This window comes from Chaetodon auriga, chromosome 20 (genome assembly GCF_051107435.1).
Source record: "Chaetodon auriga isolate fChaAug3 chromosome 20, fChaAug3.hap1, whole genome shotgun sequence".
In the NCBI taxonomy this organism is placed as follows: Eukaryota; Metazoa; Chordata; class Actinopteri; order Chaetodontiformes; family Chaetodontidae; genus Chaetodon; species Chaetodon auriga.
This window is the reverse complement of record NC_135093.1, coordinates 8,061,124-8,082,316: the sequence shown is the minus strand read 5'-3', so window position 1 is coordinate 8,082,316 and position 21,193 is coordinate 8,061,124. Positions and strand designations below refer to the sequence as shown.

At 40.4% G+C, this 21,193-nt stretch overlaps 1 protein-coding gene across 10 annotated transcripts in view; it reads right to left on the bottom strand.

The window, feature by feature from the left end:
* The window catches only part of LOC143338852 (calcium-activated potassium channel subunit alpha-1a), an 80,072-nt gene that overhangs the window by 26,395 nt on the left and 32,484 nt on the right, over positions 1-21,193 (bottom strand). For all 10 annotated transcript variants that reach the window (XM_076759674.1, XM_076759675.1, XM_076759680.1 and 7 more), the window contains exons 4-18: positions 17,061-17,154; positions 16,860-16,971; positions 11,218-11,293; positions 10,347-10,422; positions 10,030-10,200; positions 8,232-8,323; positions 5,147-5,257; positions 4,902-5,007; positions 4,713-4,795; positions 3,754-3,823; positions 3,436-3,591; positions 3,083-3,192; positions 2,726-2,794; positions 2,152-2,238; positions 736-812 (exon numbers count right to left, since the gene is read on the bottom strand). In XM_076759674.1, coding sequence (XP_076615789.1) covers positions 736-812; positions 2,152-2,238; positions 2,726-2,794; positions 3,083-3,192; positions 3,436-3,591; positions 3,754-3,823; positions 4,713-4,795; positions 4,902-5,007; positions 5,147-5,257; positions 8,232-8,323; positions 10,030-10,200; positions 10,347-10,422; positions 11,218-11,293; positions 16,860-16,971; positions 17,061-17,154 — 1,490 coding nt within the window. The remainder of the gene's footprint in view (positions 1-735; positions 813-2,151; positions 2,239-2,725; positions 2,795-3,082; positions 3,193-3,435; positions 3,592-3,753; positions 3,824-4,712; positions 4,796-4,901; positions 5,008-5,146; positions 5,258-8,231; positions 8,324-10,029; positions 10,201-10,346; positions 10,423-11,217; positions 11,294-16,859; positions 16,972-17,060; positions 17,155-21,193) is intronic.

Here is a 21,193-nt window from a genome sequence, read left to right as displayed (position 1 = left end):
GATGGTTTTAAAGTCTGGAAACACATGATCCATCCTGGTACCTGTGGTGTTAACAGTCTCTCTGAATGCCTGTTAACATCGCAAAGTAAGCAATTAACTGTAACAGCCCAGACACCTATTATACAAAAGAAAACAAAGCAAACATCCACACAGGCACACAGACAAAATGCACATTTAGAACGTATTCACGGGGGGTTAACTAGCTTGATTTCTCACTTCTCTGTGTGTCTATAGAAGGTGGGAATCACATGGGAAAGACAATAAGCTATAAATGTTGAATAATTCTCTCTACTCTCTGATCTTGTGCATTAGAAGCATTGTTGAAATGCAAAACAAATTAAGAATACTTAAAGAATCAGTTCACCCAAAAAACACAACTGTCTGCAAGAACAGATACCAATGGTGAGCAGTGCATTTGGGTGGACTGACCCATTAATGAGGCCAGGTATTTATGTCATACAGAGGCTCAAACATGTAGTTTTACAAGGGAAACTTGGAGTGCACCTGTTTGTTTTGGCTGCAGAAAGAAATCCAATGACCTTTTTTCATGTACAAGGTTTCAGGAAATGAATAATTAATGAGGAACTTAGTGGCTTGGACGCATGGCTATGTAGGTCATGTCAATACGCCATCACACTGCTAGACTGATGCTCAGTGCTGTTTCTCTTTAGTCTGTGAAAATATGTTAATGAAGTCAAGCAAATGTAGACAGTGTTTTTATATGCAGTCACTTACATTTCTTGCAGCCACATTTCTTTATTCTTTTCGGATCAGTAATGTCATCGTGGCAGGCTTTACAGTAAAACAGAGCCCTGTGGGAGAAAAACAAGAATCCCATGTAAACCAGTGTCTAACATATTCAAATCAAATGTTTACAGACAGTTTGTGTTGACTGTGTTTGCAACAAGTAGTATCGGGTTGATGAAGCAAATTTAATACCTGGCTTTCAAAAACAAGTCAAACAAGCATTTCATTTCTCAATATATGAGATGAAATCTGTCAGAAGTGGGGTGAGCATTCCTTTGGAACCCCAGTATTAATGTTAAATGATGTTTTCACCATTTTGAGCCCTGCAGTAGCTATGCAGAGCCCTCTGACCGGTGACACTATTCTCTAACACTGACCTATCCTTAAACTGCCTTTGAATCCAACCCTCGGCCAAGCAAAGAGCAGATAACAGCAGACACCGTTCAGATACAAGATGGTGCACTTAAAAGTAATTTCCTGTATCTGTGTCTTGTGGGTTTGGCCTCTGCCGCGCCCCTTTAGGAGACTAGTGGCAGGTCCTCAGTCTGTCCTTTTCAAAGGGAGAAGTGAAGCTGAGCACAAACTATGAGCGTTTCCTTCACTACATGGCCACCAAAGTGAATACTGGACCCATTTTTCACAAGCCACATCTGCCAGACATTCTGACACTAAAAATGTATCTTTCAGACAGACAGATCAGGAGAAAATTCACTTTACTGGGACCTGTCTGTATCAGCAACACACTCTCATGAGATCTGGAGCAAGCATATTAAGGTAGCACGTCACAATAAGGCCCAAACCTTACATTTGCACTGTATCTAGTGTTGTAGTGTTTTGACATGAGCCAGCAGTAGTCCATCACTAATGCATCAATGTTAAAAAGGCCCAATGGGGATGACGAGAGGGCAACCGCGACAGGAAGCGTATGGCATTTCATACCACTGCCACAGCCTGTAATGGGTAATCTGTTGTTATGGAGCATCTTTGCCAACACCTGATAGCATCATCTGACAACTTGCTAGCTAACAACCAAAAGCTAATAACATGTTAAGCTATCTAGCATGTCGCAAGCACTGGCAGCATGTGGCCTAATCCACCAAACAAACTGAACAAGTCTCCTCTGCTACATCATGCTAGCAAGCAACAAAGCATGCACTTCTGTCTATAACATCACCAGCTAACAGCAGCTAACGACATGCTAGCTCACGTGTTAAGATAACTAGCATATTGTAAGCACTTTGTAAGAAGTTTGGGCAAGTTTGTTGCTTTTCCTACATTTTAGAACTCAATTGAAAGAATGCGGATTGAGCTGCTGTATGGCATGAAGGCTAATGCTATAGAGGGGGAAAAAAACAGCTTGACTTTCCTTTTAACCACAGTTTAATCTCAGGTCCCATTCATTACCTTTTTACTTCTTTAGCATCACTGGCAATGAAGAAGCCCAAGGTCCCCTCCTGCATTTTCACGTGGTTTCCAGGGTTTATCAGGGTGCTGTGAGGATTTAAAGACCAAAGATGTCACAGTGCAAAGTTATATCACAGAATTTGCAAGGCTTTGCAATAATCACTGGCAGTCGCACATGCTGGCAGGATTAGTTTTCACAACTCATTTGGCAGGTTCGCCTCTGTTTATTGAATTAAGTTGATGAGAGCAGATAGCAGTGACACTTCGAATGGTATAAAATGAGCATCAGGGCACTGGAGAAACCATTAAAACAAAGCTTCAGCTGTGCTAAAAGAGCTGCCACCACCCCTATTAATTTGTCAAGATGTTATCAGAAACGCTTGTGATGTCTGTGAACAAACCAATTTAGCACATTTTGTAGGGCGTCTTGTGTTTGCAGTCAAACGGAGAAGCCGATTCAAAGTAGCTTCATGACTGCAAGTAAATACTGACAGCAAACACACCTGTGCATTTAAGTTTTTGCATCCATGAATTCTAATGACTTCAACGAGCCACCGTGAGCACATCCACTTACCTGCTTTCCCTTTGATCAGACTTGTACTCTATAGCTATCAGCAGCAGCTTTAGCTTCACATAGCAGAGTCTGCAAAAGAGAATAACAACATAATTAGACTTCATGCATGCTAAATATTTGTAGTTTTATGAAAATCGTCTTAGCTTTGAGTGGCACCTTTTTCTACTTTGAGGTCTCAACTCTATTTTTGAAGTTGAGCATTTTTTAAGTTACTAGAAAAACCAATGCTAGATGACTCAAAGCGTAAGTTTCTCTCATCCAGGAAACCCTAATCCAAACATAGCAGAGAAGACAGCAAAAGACAAAGCTACAAAGCAAAACTTCTAATTAAAAAATATACATTTTTCATGTACTTACTCGCAAATTACAGGGAAGGACAAGCCCACAAAGGCACTCGACAGGTACTCAGTGTACATCTCATTGGCTACTCCTTCTAGGTAATACTTCTGCCATGTGTCCTCCTCGATCTGCACCAAAGATTTATCACAGAAAGCTTGTTTAATCACAAAAAGAACCAAACACAAAAAACTGAAAAATGTTTCAGTCCAATTTCTTTCTTTTTTACAAGTTCATCCCCACCCACTCACCAGATGCTGCACATGGGCCTCATCTGGGATAATCATTATCTATATTCAGACTTTGTTTATGGCCAACTTTACTTTTGTATTTAATCCAGTGAGCACAGATGGATGAATCTTAGCTGTGGCTACCTTGATGAAGGACCTCATGGAGAAAAGGTTGGCCAGCATGGTGGAGAGGCCCTGAGCCAGGCAGCTCTGAGCGATGAAGCCAAGCTTCAGCTCCGCAAGACAAATGGCGTCATCTCCCTCCTTCCAGGCCCAGCTTGGGATGTTCAAAAGGTGGGCCTAAAGGGAGAGAAACAAAGTAGATTCACAGAAATTCAAACTAACATATTAAACAATAAATTCTTTCAGATCTAAATTACATCAGGGCAAACACCCAAACATAAATGACACCAGTAGCCTTTGTAGTTAATGACACAAGGAAAAGTAACAGATTGTACCAACCTTATTGTGGTACTGCAACATTTGAGTGATTATTCTGATCTTTGGATGGTAGTTCTTGATAGATATTACCCTGATGCATGAAAAAAGGACAAAACAAAATCAAGAGTTTTCCTATTCCCTCTCTACTTTTTCAAGGCATGTTTATATCATTCATAAACATACAGTAAACACTCCTTACAGCTCTAATGAATCAATGTCAAATCAACTGCAGCTGACAGTTAACATTTATGCCCAGAGATGTAAAACTAAAGACAGTTCGTCGTATCCGTAAATGAAAGGAAATAGTGTGTGTTGTAACAGATTCGTGTTTCCTCTCTTCTTGAGTTCTTGGTGATTCTCCAAAAGGGAAAGTGAGCAGCAGGAGCTTGTTCATGCTGAGAGTCTGGCTGCTTCCAGCGAGCGCCAGCTCCGACACGCTCGCTTACACTCACTTTTTAAGTCCAGGAGGAAGTGGGAACTGATATCAAACACTGGCACTCACTTTCGGAAGTATGATGACTTGGTAACATTTCATATATCCCAGTTTATTGTGCCTGGATTTCCAAATACCTGTCAGTAGTCTAGAGGACATGCTGATGCAGAGGTTAGTTTTCATCCTGAATAATTTGGGATTTTCAAAGTTTACATATCGTTGACACAAGATGAGCCAATGCAGTACCGACTGCAGGGAAGAAAATATTTCTTTGCACTATTGCACTGGTTTATGCATAAACAGATAATTCGATTTTAAATGATTTATACACTACATTGACTAGAATCAAGTCCTAATTATTTCTGTTGCACATTTAGAACTTTTCAAGCACTTCTGAGATCAAAAAGTAACCCTCATTGCAGTTCTTCACATACTAACCACTTCTTTTACCAGTTAGAGTTCTTCCACTCCAAGCTATGTTTCACAGAAGCTACAGCACATTGAACAACAAACAAACCAACCAAACAAACAACACATCATGGTGAACCTCATGATGTTGGATGCATCCTCAGCATCAGGGTCAGCACAGTATTTGTTGGCTAAGATCAAACAGGCATCAGCTGATTCGATCTGGAAACAAAATCACACACAGCAAACACATAACATCAGTCAGTAACCTTAGTTTAGACTTTATAGGCACCAAAACGCAGCACAGGAAGTATTATCCGTCGGTTACCTTCACTCTGGCCAGGTCGTGTGGGTTGAGGACAGACCCTTGGTAAAACTCCACCTGGGTGAAGTGCCGCTTGAACAAGGCTTCCAGCTCAAGATTAGGGGAAATACTGAGAGTGAAGAGGAGAGACTCTTAAATCTGAGGAGGAAAACTGTCTTATCTCCTGTGAGGAGATGATTGCTTGTTCTTGAGAAATCAAAGTTGTCTTAAGAGACACAGGTGAAAAAAAAAAAAAGTTTTGTACTCACTTATGGAGAAAAACAATTTCTACATTGACATCATCCCTGTCCTTGTGTAGGAAGTCTTTTAGAAAGTTGGACACACTCTCAAGTGTTATATGACCACAGACCACGATGTGCCTGGAAAACGAGGTGCAGAATAATAATGAAACTCCAATGTAGTCGGAATAAACGTTAACAAAAAAACAAAAACAAAAAAATCAAAAACTGATGTTTCATCTTCATCTTTGTCCTGGAATCAAAAGGTAAACCTGAGATGAGAGAAACGTAATGGACATGAGACGAAATCAGCACAGTTCAGGCGACTGATTCCAAATGTGTGTGGAAGTAACAGAAACTACTGGATGTTGCAGGAGGGATGTGTGATGTTCCTGCTGTGACAAGTCGGGACTGAATGTGCAGAACACTGTGGATTTCAGATTATAAAGGATCAGAGTTTACTTAGATGGAGATTATGAAATCAGATCACAGTCTGTCTCGACTGCCACATATCACAGATCCTTTATGTAAGGAACCCAGTTTAGACGTATTCCTATATGTCTATAAATTATTTCGAAAATAATTTCAGATGTTTACTCTGGTCACATTTTGTCTAATCTCACTGTGTTACAGTGATTCTTTGTGGCTTTAATGTACAATAAAGGTAGCAGAATCAGTATTTTGCACCACTAATTTGTAAAGGAAAACAGTGGAGAGGATGTTGGCAGTAATGAGACTGATGACAACAAGCAGACGTAAGGAAGAAGGGAAATAAGAAGAAAAACAATGATGCTAATAAATCTATCAAGATTGGACAATACCTAAAGGAGACATTTAAATAAGTAAGCATTAAAATAAACTTTGAAAAACTCTATCCACACACTTTCAAAATTTCTCAAAACTGGCTGTTGGTGAAATTATCAACCACAACCAACCAGATGTTTGTGTCAGATAAATAAAAAAAATTGTTTAAAAAAAAAAAAAAAAAAAAAGGAAGGAAATATTGAACACAGAATTGTACAAGATACACAGAAATGCCCTGAAAAGCTCTAATTTTGAGTTTTCTACAAAACTGACCAACAAAAGAAGCAAAGATTTGGTTTGAGACATTTTTCCAAACGACCACAGATACTGAAAGCATGCTACAACAAGGCGTATTTTGTTTAGAGGCATCCAGCAGAATCTCACTTTTTCTTTAGAAACAGCTGCAGAGCTTAAGTTTAAAATGTTATAGGAACAGTTTGACATTTGGAGAAATACACTTTCTTGCTTTTTTTTGCCGTGAGTCGGACGAGAGGATCGATATCTCTCTCATGTCTGTGCTACGTACAGAGCTGGAGCCAGGAGGCCATTAGCTTAGCTTAGCATGGAGAAACAGCTAGCACATTTCTGATTAAAAATATGCATACCAGCATTAAAGCTCACTAATTAACACACTGTATTTTATTTTATTTTATTTTATTTTATTTTTTAATCCATACACAAAGTTAAATGTAAAAACAAGCTATACATGCTAAGCTAAGCTAATCACCTCCTGGCTCCAGCTTCATATTTATCATGCAGACATCCAGAGCGGAGTCGATCTCCTCCTCTGACTTCTGGCAAGAAAGCGAATAGGCCTGTTTCTCAAAATGTCAAACTATTCCTGTAAAGATTGTTTTTAGTCCTGAGGGTGTAGGTCAGACTGAAGATAGAGGCCAAGAATTTTCAGAAGCAGAGCGAAGACAAGCAAGACGAGTTTTTCCTGAACAGAAACACAAATCCTAAAAAATGAGCGCAGAGCAAGCAATGGCAAACAGGAGTGGACGGGTGAGATTGAGGATTGCATCAATGCTGATCTCAGGTAAGCTTGAGTTCATCAATCGGATCATTTTGTCATGGGTTTACAGCTGGCCTGAAGGCTTATTATTTCACTGTAAATTCATCCTTCTGTTATAAATAAGTTATTATTTTTACCCTTCAACAAACTGATTCAACTCTATAGTAGCTTCAAACACTGTACAGAGTTGATAAGTGAGAGAAGGGCTGTCTACCAATCATTCATTTTCTTTGATTTTCCTTTGCTTTAATTCATTTGACGTTATTTAGGCCGGTATGCAAATCTGAGTTTGGGAGGGTGCGCAGGGAGATGAGCGAACAAAACTGTGTGAATGACAAATGTACATCGACAATAAGCAGCTCAGTTACGAGTAAGACACCACAACACATGTAGGATTTTCTCTCAATGGCAGAATGAAGATGTGATACACTGTGCTCCACCTGTGGACTGCGGTGGTCACACCTGTCTACTTTGTTCAGGGTATGTTAGGCTGAATACTCTTATTCCTGATTGGCTGGGAGCTGTCTGCGAAAATCGTGTCACAGGAAACCACCAACATAGTTCTGGTTTAACCACTGCTCACGGTTCAGTGGGTTCACTTGACACATTATTATATAATTACAGTTTATATCATAGATCAATGAGAAAATCCTACATGTGCCAACCTCATACCACGACAATAGTACACGTACATAACTGCACTGCAAAAATATCTGTCTATTTTTGAGCTCTTAAAGTCCCATTTTCTTAAAACAAGTGAATTTTATAAAGAAAAAAATACTTTTAGAGCTCAATTAACAGACACAAATCACTTGTTGAGTTTTTTTTTTTTTTGCAGTGTAAAAGCAGACTTTCATTCATGACAAGCAGCAATGACAGCTTGCACACATATAAAAGCAGCAGCAGTACAGTACAGTAAACTCTACACATTAATCATGGCCAAGTTCTTCAGTCACCGTGTGACTTTAGTGCGAACTGAGATCATTACATCTCATATTACAGTTTCATGGCGTCCGTTTAAGCAAAAATCAGGGTACGTGCCTCTTTATGAGAGGGCCACTTGAGTCACACAAAACCACACCATTAAAAGTTTGCTGTTTTTTCATTTGTTTGACTTACTTTCTGCCTCTGGTCGAGTTATAACTCCCTCCATATTTCTTCCGATTAAGGATGAGAGCAGCAATTTCTGGCACGTAGCGAGCAAACATGGCCTACATGCATGAAAAAGAAAAAGAAAAGGGCATGCAGAGAAGGTTCTACTGCGGCGGAGGCAGTAGAGCCTCCTTGAATACTTACTTTCTCCCATTAACCGCACTATAGGAACCACCATATTTCTTGCGGTTTCCTATTAACTCTATGATTTCAGGGACGTAGCTTGCAAACATGGCCTAAGGAGAAGATAGGAGACAGAAGAAGAGACTAAAAAAAAGAAAGGCAAAGACGAGCAGGTCCTCTATTTTTACTCTAAAGACGAACACTACTGTAAGTGCAGGAGTAGCAGTAATATCTACTTGTTAACAGGAAGAAGGAGAAAGAAAATAAAAAAAAGTTGCAGTTCATTCAGATTAGTCAGTACTGACTGAATGTAGCCTGAAGTTACATCACAGTTACATTCCAAATACCAAGAGGTAGTATGAAAATGAAAAAGGAAATTATGAGGCCAATATTTACGGATATTGGAAGAATAAAGGAGAAAAATGACAGCTGATGAGCGATATGTCAATCTGTGATAGAAAAATAAAAGTTATAGAAGTTAAGAAAAAGCCTTATGTGCCATGTTTTGTCCAACAAACACACATGCCGGGTTGATTTGGAGAGGGCAGCTAAATGGATGGCAGGCATTAACTCTGAGACTCTACACTGAAGTCACAATATGTTTGTCTGTTATCACTATTTTACAAGCTAGGAATTAAGTGCAAAAGGTAAAAAATAGCATGTATTTATGGATATTATTGCTGTTTGTGTTTGCTTAAGTGTTCATGAGCAAAAATGAAAAACTTTCTGTAATAAAACATGAACAAAAACAGCTCTTTAAAGCATTTAAGATACTACTTTATAACATTTACACAGTGAAATATTCAGTCCTAAGACTTCTTAATGCCTGCACAGTTTCATCAGATGGAAACATTGATGTGTTTCGCATCATTTAAAATCGAATTCCCCCAAATTCAGTCTGACATAGTTTGTATCTTTGGAAACTTTAGGATCTCTGTTATCCAAATGAAAGAATTTCATCTCTCCCCAAAGACAATGTAAAATTTAACTGAGTCTGAAATTGTATTGATCGCACATGTGTTTTGATGGTCTGTTTGAGCTTTCCAAGGACATGAAATGTCACTTTCAGGGTATTTTTCAACCTGATCCTATTTTCCCATGTTTCTGTGTCTAAGTGACAAATGGCAACAATGATTTCTGAATGTGGTCCAGTATTAAAAAAAAATATATACATGAAGTATAATCTGCTCCTCAGTAATACTTTATGATCCGGATAACTGTGTCCTCGAAATGACCTTTGGCTACTTTCTTTATCAGGTAACTGCAGCAAATCAGAAATTCCATGCTTTCTGTCAGATTTAGTTGTAGTAGTTGTTTCATTCTCATATTATTATTCTGTTAAGTCTCTGCTTCTTGCATCTCATTCCCTAATATGCCTTTAAATATTAGCGCAGACTAAGATAATGTCGCTACATCCATCAAGCCAGGCTTCAATAAATCATCCCTGTTTCATTGTGTTTGTTGGAGAGGGGGAGGAGAGGCAGGGTGGAGCCACCTGAAACCGCAGTATTTTTACAGTTAAGTACGAATTCAAAAATCCTACAATATTGTAGAATATCACCTATATTCATATAGGAATTAATAAATAACAGAACAAAACTTCAGCATTACACCTGCAAGACTGTAGACAACTCATACAATACATGATATGCAACATACTGTGGTGAAGTGGTGAGCCACAAAAACAGCTCAGTGTAAACAACAGGTGAAGAGCGTCCTGAGTTGAGAGCGTCCCGGCGTTTGATAACACCTGGCGGGGTGTGATGATTGGTTGCATGGAGGATTTTAAGCAGGAATAAGTAAGAAGAGGGATTTTTACCAAACCACCAAGGATGAAGAAGACCATAAACAGGCGGCCCAGGGTGGTTTTTGCATACACGTCTCCATAGCCAACAGTGGACATAGTAACCATGAGTAGGTAGACACATTCCCAGTAGGAAAGTGCCTGGGAATTTTGGAAGTTTTCCCAAGGATCCCCTGAGTTTTCCACCTGGAACAGAGGTTAAGATTTGAACAACAACCACAGAAACACAGAAGTGAAGATTTTTTTCATCGTCTTTGACAAATGAATAATAAAAGTCTATAACGTTGCTTTACCAACATCCACCTTCACTGTAACAGCTCCCACTAACTTACCAAATGAATGAAGCCTGCTGCAGTAAGCCATGTGCTTATAAAGATTGAACACAAGTTCACCAGCTTTATGGAGTTGCTGTTTGAAAAAGAGCCAGAACAGACAGTGAGTTACCAAGGAATAAAGTTATTAGACTGGTATCACAGTCCAGTGTGTCAGAACAAGTCTTTAGACTGGACGATGCTTTAAAATGCATTATACAGCTTTTGTACTGTGTTCAGCTTTGTGTTGAAACTGTTAAAAATATGGTGTCATTTTGGGTTGCAATATATTTCCATTCAGTTTCCACTAAAAAAAGGAGAATTTCATCCCATGCATTTAAAAATGCGACTCAAGTAAATGTGAACACATGCACTTTGTGAGCAAAGGTCTTCCTCACTATGCATGTAAGATTTACATTACAGTTCATGTGTTATGGTGGAGCGAGTCCCTGCATGACTTCTGCTCTCCTCCACTTCGTGTTAATGTCTTTACCTTTATCTGAGTGAGTGAGTGAGTGAGTGAGTGAGTGAGGAGATTATTCTGAAGCATTTTGTTTCTCTATAAGCTCTTCCTGACAGCTGGGCAAAACGCTTTAATTCTAAGCAGCCAGGAGACAAACGGAAAGCTGTTTCAGCCAAGACTCAATCACACAAGTACAGCACGTTACCGACTGCAGGACTGAAGAATAAAATTAATATCAACTTATATTAATGTTTACCAAATCAATTGTGCCCATGATAAACATTGCAAAAAAAAAAAGCCCACTTTCTCCCCTTCAAAATAAAACCACATTCATGCTTATAGCTACAAAATAAGAGCACCATCACTTCACATGCAATGTTCACACTGCTACACGGAGAAAAGAGTGAGGGAGAATATTAATACACTTACCTTGTCTTGAGTATATTCAAAAACTGTAAAATTTCTGAGAACTGTATCAACCTTAAGGCCCTTAAAAACCTCAAGCCTGTGAGGGAAAAAAGACCATAAAGAAATTACTTTCAGATCATCAATAACAACTGAAAACAACATCAACAGCATTTGACTGGGGTTTAACAAGAACACCATACCTTTCATACTTTCATCCATGTTTATCAACTTCATTGGATTCATATTGATTAGAAAAAAAAAAAAAAACTCCGTCTGATGAGGCGATATTAAACCTTACTGCAGCATAAAACGTGGGGGGAAAAAAACAAGCTCAACATCCCAGATGTCTACCTCTTCATCAACTCACAAAGCACCGGCTTCTACCTGATACATGTTTCACTCCTGCTGGATAAAACTCTGAACGAGGAGGAGATGAAAGCCTGGATTAGAGACAGGTGGACGCTGTCACGCCACACTGATTCACGAAACAGATGTGACGTCAAATCCTAAATTTGAGGGCATTTATGGGAAGAAAAAAATAGAGCCTGTGCCCGTTGCCAAGAGTTCAAGGACGGCATAATGCCAACAAAACCAGCAGTGACAACACCAGCCTGTGCTGTGTACATGACCACTGACTGACCGCATCATGTCATCATTTAAGCCACATATATGATAAATCAGAACCTTATTATAGCCATTTAGGTCCAAAAAGCTCAGAGGATCAACACAGAAATCACAATCCCCTACAAAAACACATCTCATAAAGCACAATAACACCGATTTTATTGGTTATGTTTCATCATTTAGGTGCATGGCAGTAAACTACCTGTTACAGGAACCTCCCACCTGAGTTTAAAGGCAAAATGATTCAGATATCCAAAAAGAAATCCCCTGCAGTGTCAATGCTGCACAAACAATTAAAATCCACATCAGCCAAGAGTGAGCAATCAAGTAAAATCCATCTCTTGGTGCATTAATCGAGCAGACAAATTCCCCTGCTGGAGCAGATTTGTTTGAACGCCAAATGACACAAATCAAAGGCGTTACAGGCAATCATTCAGCTGGAAAAGTAGAAATAAATAATCTTTTATGAAATGACGTGAACCGTGGTGTGCCTCACCAAAGCTCATTTTTCATTTCAAGTGAGCGTTTGCCAGATGGGGAGCGTAATACGGAGCAAATCCTGAACCTGAACCTGCTCCAGCTGACACACAGAGTCCAAGGACTTCTGGACACACCAGCGTTCAGCTTTAGCGGAGATTCCCCCTCGTTCCCACGTCCTGCAGGTCTTACCCCAGTAGGAGATTACATGGAAGCATGCGCCGAGGCTGTACCAGATGCTGTCCTGGTCCTCTTTCTCGCTGACCTGGCCGTGGCCCATCCTGACCCTGTAGCCCTTCTGGAAGAGCTCCCCGGTGGATTTCTTGCGCCTTCTTGTGTTAGAAATTGCCTGAGTGTGTGTGCCTCCGTCGGGCCCCCTGTACACTAACATCTTAGTGGGAATCATGTCTGTAGGTTACTTTTGGTGGGCAAAAATCAAGTCCAAAATCTGCTTCACATCCACGTCTTCACTGTTGTGCATCCACCTTGCTCAATATCATGTAGGAAAAATATGATCCTCCTCCGAAAAGAGAGAAAAAAACCAAAGAGAATCAGGTGCTTTCATGATAGTCGCACCCAACAGGTTGACACTAGAAAGGACTGTTTTTTTAAAGTATTTTTTATCTGATTTACCTCAGGCCTCCATAGTATTTTCCCTGTAATGAGGCGTGTTCGGCGAGCTTAAAGCAAACCCTTTTCCCATCAGGATATTAGAGTGTAAGCTCCTTTAGGATTCATCCAGAGAAAGGAAGAGGCCGGGCAGCGAGTCTGTCCATCAGCTGGCTTCACAATGTAACCTACATCTCATCCCTATAACCCCACAACTGCTCTTGACAAACCAAATTTCACTCTCTAATCTCGCACAAGAACAGCGTGTATCTTTGTTTTATAGCAGGAAACAAGTCATGTGAACAGCCAGTAAAGCTGTGTATGGAGAAATGAGAAGCTTTGGCAATAAATGTGTTTCTCTATGGATTTAGTGACGCTGCAATAATCCCTAAATTAATCACAGTTGATGTAATAACTGCTATTGTAGTTGAGGTTAAAACTAAATGCGCAGCATGAAAAAAAAGCCTCACTGCAAAGAGCGAAAACACAGCAGCTGACCGAAATCTGTCCGAGTCTGCAAAGTCCATTAAATCTGAATGTGGAAGCAACATTTGAAATGTGTCACTTCTGTTGGCAGAGTTGTCTATTAGCTGAAAGTAGTTCCACCAAAGTGATTGTTTTCCCCTCTCAGATTGATTGAATTGAACACTTTTCAGATTCGAACGCAAGATTTGTGCAGGAAAAAGGAAAGCTGTTATCTACAGTCATTAATTAACATTAATCTTTTCAGACTTTCTCTTAATTTTTCTTTCTTGTGGATTATTTTGCTTTTTCAGGACTGATTATTTAATTAATGGTCACAATTAACTGGTCACAACTGGGAAACACATGCATCCACTGATGAGGGGTTGCAAGAAGACATTGCTTTGATTTGAGGGGCCACTAACTGAAAACTGAGTCCGTGCACAGCAGGTCAGCTAAAAAAAAAGCAAAAATATGAAGTTTTAACTCAAATGACTTTCTCAGAACTGTGTCTCACTTCTCCCTTTATCAAATTACACAGTTCATGTAACCACAGATCTTTAAGATAAAGCATTACCATTTTTTCCTATTCCATTAATCATTCTGCAGCATATTTAACAAGCAACGTGTCTGGAGGGCCTGGCCCTCAAGCTAGGAGCCACTGCTTTAGAGCATTTGCATCTGAGGACATTTTGTTTCAGTGCAGTTTAATGCTAAAAGCCTCTTTGTGTGTTTTACACTTCAGCTCAGGAGGAAAAAGCTGTAACATGTGGCCGCCAGCAAGAATATCTTATCTGGAAGAGTAATGTTCTGTTTACTTTATAATATTTGAGAGTTGCGCTGGATTGTGTTCAATGTCAAAGATAAATGTGCTGCTTGTATTTCACACCTGCAGGAGGTCAGAATGTCAGACTTTGCAGTAAAAACTGTCATTGTGCTTCTTAGGCGCTGCATGTTGTTTCTGCATGACAGTATTTTCTATCATCCAGAATGTGTGTCGTGCTCGCACCCGCAGGCTCGTCCTGCATCAATGAGCGCGTTAGTGTGAGAGAATATTAGCGCGTACTGTGTGAGTATTTGTGTCAAAATGTTCAGACATGAGGCCTGGCAGACTGGCGGTCTGGCTGAGTGCCGGGTGAAATATGGAGTTTTGATCAGAAGAGGGAGTCTGACAGCTGCGAGCAGACGCTGCTGAGCTGGTTATGAACTCGCCACCTGTTTAACCTCAGTTTAACTAAACAGTAAATCACTCACTAATCCTACATGACCAATTGCTCAGTGACCATATTGACAGAGATTATGTCTTTTTCCACTGGAACCAGCTCGACAAGCCACAGGAAATGTCAGTATTTACGCTTCATGCGGATTTGAATAACAAAAATCAATTTTAAAGTAAATTTGGACACAAACACAAAAGTATTCAAACCTGTATTCACTCAGCTGGGTGCATGAATGCTTGTATTTTTGCTGTTTGGAGTCTGGCAGGTAAACAGAAGCCAGTAAATAGAAGAACAGCACATTTAAGACGAGCGGTGAGAGTCATGCGTGGCTGAGCAGACAGCAAAAAGAGCAACACCTACACAAACAGTAACAAGAGAGCAACAGGATGGAAGCAGTGACAACAGAATCGCAGGAATATTCACACTGTTTGACTCAGGAACTCTGAGCCAAAACAAGCATGAGCACTAAAACTGACACCAAGACTCAAATAGAAATCTCAGGTTAACACTTTAAGAGCAACATTTGATTACAGCTCCACAAAACGCATTGTTATCTGAAATATCAATTATGTAGAGAAAATTCAGAACTGCCATGTGATAACCTACGTGACGGGTAGGTCAGCTGTTTGGAATTAACTCCATCATCCCTCATATCTGTGCTTCAGCAAACAGAGCCAAAGCTGTGCCCTCAATCTACAATGTTTCTCACAACTCTGATTGGCTGGAATCATTTTATTACTATTAAATTAATTATTATTTTATTACTATTAAACAAAACGCAGCTGTCGTATATCACCGTGGGTGGACGTCTTTCCATCCACACAGACCTAACAGATGCGCAGCAGGACAGGAGGGGTGTGAGGGATTCATTTGTGCTTTTGTTTTTTTGGCAGTATGCATTCAAACAACCTGTGTAGTCTGTGTAGAAACGTCGAGTAGAAAAAGAAATAAAAGCAGAATTAGCCTAATAAATAGTCAATGTGCATGCAAATGCTTTAAAATTGTTAAAAACAAGACAGAACTAAGCACACATTTTGTAACTTTGCACATCAAACGGTCACAAGACGACACAGAGACGTGTTGGAGTTGGAGATAAATAAAAATGTTATTGCAGCTAACAGACCTATAACTATCAGCATAATTCAACTGACAATGATAATAAAACACTGCTGCTCACATCCACAACAATACTGCAATAGAGATTTCCATCACCTCTAATGCCAGCAACACTCTCACATGTCCCCTAGGTGGCACCAGCAGCCAGCACCGGCCTCTGCTACTTTTATTGTTTTCATGCCGTAAGTCACAGTACATTAGCCCCTGGGAAAATACGCGGGCACGTTATGCAACTGCACTCATCAAGCTGTCATACTGACTCCACAGTAGAGCATTGGTGAGAGAAGTGCTGTTGTTTGCTACACGGCAGGTTTGTTCCTCAGCTGACGGGGGAAGAAAAAGCAGCTATAAAAACCTGTAATGCAGCAAAAAAAAAATATGATCCTCCCTAATCCTCTAATTCCTCACAGACCTCTCCGAGTGATGAGCTTCACACATTTAGCAGATTGACTTCCATCCTCGCGCTCGAGTCCCAAAGCAAAGCTTATTACCTTTTTTTATCCATTCATGTCCTTTTCAATCACAGCATGATTTCATTCGAGTGTTATTGCAGGTGTTCTCTGGAGCGCCGCTGGGCAGGTGAAGGGCATGCGAACGACCCCTGCAGCACAGTGCCCGCTGCCCACAACACGTGGCCAAAGACGTGGTCGAAAATGACATTTCCTTTCAAATCAGCTTGCACAAATGCAAGTTTAAACGGCACACCGGCTGACAGCCATACAGTGTTTGATTGTGTTTTCATGCAAACAGGCATTGGTTTGAGGAGTAAAGCTCATAAAGCTCTGGAGTCACCATGCTTTTCTGTTTTCATGCTGTTCTGAAGTTTTTAATTTGATGCACTGTTTCCACAGTAATAGTGGGGCTCATTCAAACTCTTCATGCATGTCATGCAACATCTCAACATTTCATGATATATTATCAAACTTATATGGCTCATATTGTCGGTGTGCCCGTGAAAGTCACCACAAAATACAACAAAGTTCTCTTTTTGCAGCTTTAAAAGCGTGCTGAGATCATCTGGTGCGTTCACTGACAGCTGCTACACCCGTTGAATCCACCGGGTGGCACCACAGGCTACTAAATAAGAGCCCAACTATCCACTGCACAGCACTCAGTCTGTTCATCAGCCTCTGTGAGAGCTGCGAGCATCCTTACCAAGCCAGCTCCTGTTCAGGTACACCGACACAAACACCGGAGGAACTGTGAAGAAGTCCACCACCGAGTTCACCTCCAGCCAGAACCACAGCTTGTCATTGGCAGCAATAAACTGGACATGAAGGGTTAAAGATGAGAGTCACTCACAGTTTTCAGGTACAGGGATAAGGGTGCAAATAAACCTTCTTGAGTTGAACTTACACGGAGGCCGAAGTACAGCAAGAAGAAGACGTTGAACGCCATGTCGATCTGCAGCGTGAAGTCTTTGTAGAAGTTCTGACAGGACTCGATGGGACTATGAGACAGAGGGAGAGACAGAGTATGATAACGTCTTACAAACACTGGCCTGTGAGTGAGGAAAGCTATGGATATACATCAACATTATTTCATTTAAAAAAGCTTAAAAGTTGCATTCTTCTTTTCCTGAAAATGCATTTTTAAGATTTCTAAAACAAGAGGAACTTATGTGTTGAAAAAGTGCAATACTTGGTATTTTCCAATGGTTCTTCTGTTGAGAAAGGACATGCATTTAATGTCACACAAGCAATAACTTGTCGAGATACCTGATTAACCCTTAAATAACTGCTAAACAAACTGTCTGATGCAATATCACATCATGGGAATGATGCTGTTTTCCTGTCAGGCCTGCATTTCCTATCTGATGGAATAAATACAATAAATAAATGGAATAGATACTAAGTCAAACATGGCGGAAATGCAGAGCCAAGGCAGTAGTTTAAGGGTTAAATGCATGCAGGGTTCATGTCCTCTTTTATGAAGTCAGGCAGCCATAGCAAATGCTAGCAATGCAGTGAAGGCTCACCCTCAAAAGCTTGTATCTGGTACAAAGAATTCAAATAAAGAGAAATAAATAACCAAGTAAATGAGATTGTAATAGGTTAGTAGGACTGGAGGTTAGAAAAAATGTTGTCTCAATATATTCACACCTAAAATGAAAAAACAGGTTTACTGAACATTCAAAATGTAAGAAGGCAGTGGAGAAAAAAGTTACTCAACTGAGCGTAATGCTCTTATTTATGTTTGACTGAGATATGATTGGAATGAAGAGTTGAGTGAAATGAATAAAAACAGAGCAGATTGATTAATCGTGTTAATGCTGAAACAACTAGTGAATAAATCCATTAGTCACTCGACAGAAAACAAATGTACAACAATTGTGATATTTGATGAATCATTAAAGTCGTTTATTCAACTGAAAGATCTGCTGGTTCTCAAATGTGAAGATTTGCTGTTCTTTTCTTTTCTTTTCTTTTCTTTTCCCCCCTCACAAAACGAGCAGTTAATCAGACAGGAAAAAACATTTGTCATGTCATCAATGACCCCCTCTCCTGGGGGTCACAACGTAGGTGAGATGATTAACAGGATAAGAAAGCACAAAATATCTTCACAGTCTTCAAGATTCATGGACATATGCAAGTAGCAATACTACAGTGTTAAAATACTACAAGTTAAAAGGTTCTGCATTCAAAATCTTAAGTAAAAGTACAAAAGTATCAGCATCAAAATGTACTTAAAGTACCAAAAGCAAAAGTGGAGAATGGCCCATTTCAGAATAATATATATATTACTGGATTTCGATGCATTAATGTGTTTGTTGTTGTTGCAGAGGGTAAAGGTGGGGCTCATTTTAAACACTTTATATACTGCTTGGGTAGCTTAATCTATAATAATACATCAGAATTAACTAATTAGTTCTACAGTAATAATAACAAATACATAAACGCCCGTGGAGTCCCTGCAGCATGTTAGTGCCAAGCAGGTCCCTCTCATACATGTCGCCTCTTTGTTTGCCTGCAGGATCCCTCCACTCACATCCACAAGCTTCACTAACGCACACATCATCGCTCCGCAACAACAATCTCCCCTGTGCTGTTTAATACCACTGGATTAAAGCAAATTGCTTTGGTTATGTAAAAAAAATCTAATAAACTGCATTTGATAAAACACTGTCCTCGCCGAGTTCATGAGGTGACATTAAAATACCTCGGGGATTAGTTTGAACTGATCTGATGCACAGCAGTGACACTCGGTTGATCTTCTGGTTGATGATCAGGAGGTCGTTGATGTCATGAGGAAGACTCAAACTATTCTCCTCAGCAGGCAGTGTATTACTCCAGCCTGGCTGGACTTCCACTGCATTTAGGCGTGTCTAAAGATGATCAACTTTCTGTTAAAGGTGCTGGTTTATTGGTCAAAATATTGGTGAAGAAGTTCCTCTTGATCCTGTCACTTAATTCTGAGTTTTTAGACTTTTCAAAAAATATGTACCGTTTTCATAGAAAAATAGAGCAAATTCCTGAAAATCCTATCCAGTCGTCTCTCAGGCACCAGGAGAACAGTCCTAACATGAAGGATAGTTCTGCCCTCATTCCCTGTAATGACACGTCATCCTGGCAAATCCCTGTCATAGCAGGGTGACAGAGCATATAGTGGAGGCAGACCTGCAGTGCAAAATAATTGAGTTCCAGTAGGCCTGTTTTGGAGGAGGACTAAGCCTGTTATGGATCACAAAGCCTCCCTGCACACAGTAGCTCTGGTCTTTCTCTCCCTCATTCAGTTCAGACTCAGATCAAACAGAAGGGCTCACATGTAGGAGACCTGAATGTTTTCTGGTTCTGGCTCTGCAGGCGACCTCAGCGGTCAAGAAACCTGAATCCACTCAGGGTGAAAGTTAGCGGTTGTACAAAGGTTTATGGCTTCTTTTAGCTCATTGTTTAGCTCATTGTTTTGGTTTATAGCCTGCAAGCTCCTTTCAAATCAGTTCCAAATTCAGCGGGCATTTGTTTTCAGCTAAACAGCTCTGATAAAGCTCTCTGCTGAGTGGGACATTTCAGAGTTGAATAATAAACTTTAGCACCAGCTCTGTCATAAATTAACTTTACTTTTATGCCAGACTGTGGGTGTGTCAGCCTGTGGTGGAGTTTTGCTGCCCTCCAAGTGGCCAAAGAAATCAATGAATGAAACTTTTACATCATGAAATCCCCCTCTGGGACCTAACCAGCTCCTTCATGGCTGTGCAGCTCATTGCTTGAGCTCTTCTCTATGAATCTAAGTGGGTCTTCTGTGTTGACGTCTCTCTGTGTGTCGCTTCCAGCCAGGTCAGCCTGTCCATCATATAACAGCCTCAGCAGCCCCACAGGACTAATTACAGGAAGGGCTGTATCTATTACGGTCTGCTGCCACTTAGAAGCACGCAAGAGAGCAGCTAACTGGCTGCTCTTTGGCTTTAAGTACTGGGCTTGTTGGGTTGGCAGGTAGTGAAAAAGTACGGCCTGAATAATAGAAAGACCTGGACAAGACTGAATGAAAAGTGGGACAAAGAGCCTTGTGGGATGAATATGAATATAAGTCAGTGAACAGGTGCTGCGGCATCATTCCTCATTGTGTATTTATCAACGCCCCTTCTTGTGTGTGAAAAGGTTAAAGACAGAGGTCGGAGGTCATCCTTCATCGGAAGAAAAGGTATCAGGCGCCGCTACAAGCAAGTTCTCAGAACGGAGGGCCACAGATGGCATTGGTGGGGATGTAACTCTACCTGAGCTTGTCCAGTTAATGAAATGAGATCATGCTCACAAACCACATCAGAGCAGGCCGAGCCCTCAGCTGCATGCGTTCTTATGAAATAACAAAAAAACCTGACTACCTGCCTCCAGCACTGTGAGCCAAATTACGTGAGTTTACAGCCCATTTTCTCTGTCTGCCTTAACATTACTCCCAGCGGAGACTCCCTCTGGGCCTGATAAAAGCTTTTATCCTGATGTATTTTGCTCTGCTTCTTAATGGCACGTCCTGTCCAAACACCACCAGGCTGCAGTAACAGCATACTGTCGCGCATGGGGCTGAAAGGGTCTTCCGCTTCCTCGATTTTGATGAGCGATGGCGATTGTTTTGACCAGGAACTTTGGTCTTTCCTGCCTGTTTGATGGTCTGATCCTTTCATTACAGAGATTAAGCAAATTTCATCTGTGCGTACTGGATGTTTGTCAGTGCGGCTCGCCAGTAAGCTGAGAGCAGTTTACCTGGAAGGGGATTGGATAAAACCAGCCAGCAAGTACATGTTCTCAAATACCATATAGAGAGCACAAAGCACTCAGTGTTATTAAGGCTAAAACTAAAGTATATGCACTATATGAGGATTTATGAGAGTATAGGAACCAGCTAATGGCTGAGGTCTCTGAGGCCAATCTAAATCACACATGTCTGAAATACAAACAATTTCCCCAACAAACCTTTTTATCTCTATAACTGAAGCAGCATTATTTTTCCAGCAGGTTGTTAGTAATTTAGACCGGATTAAGACCGTAATACACAAC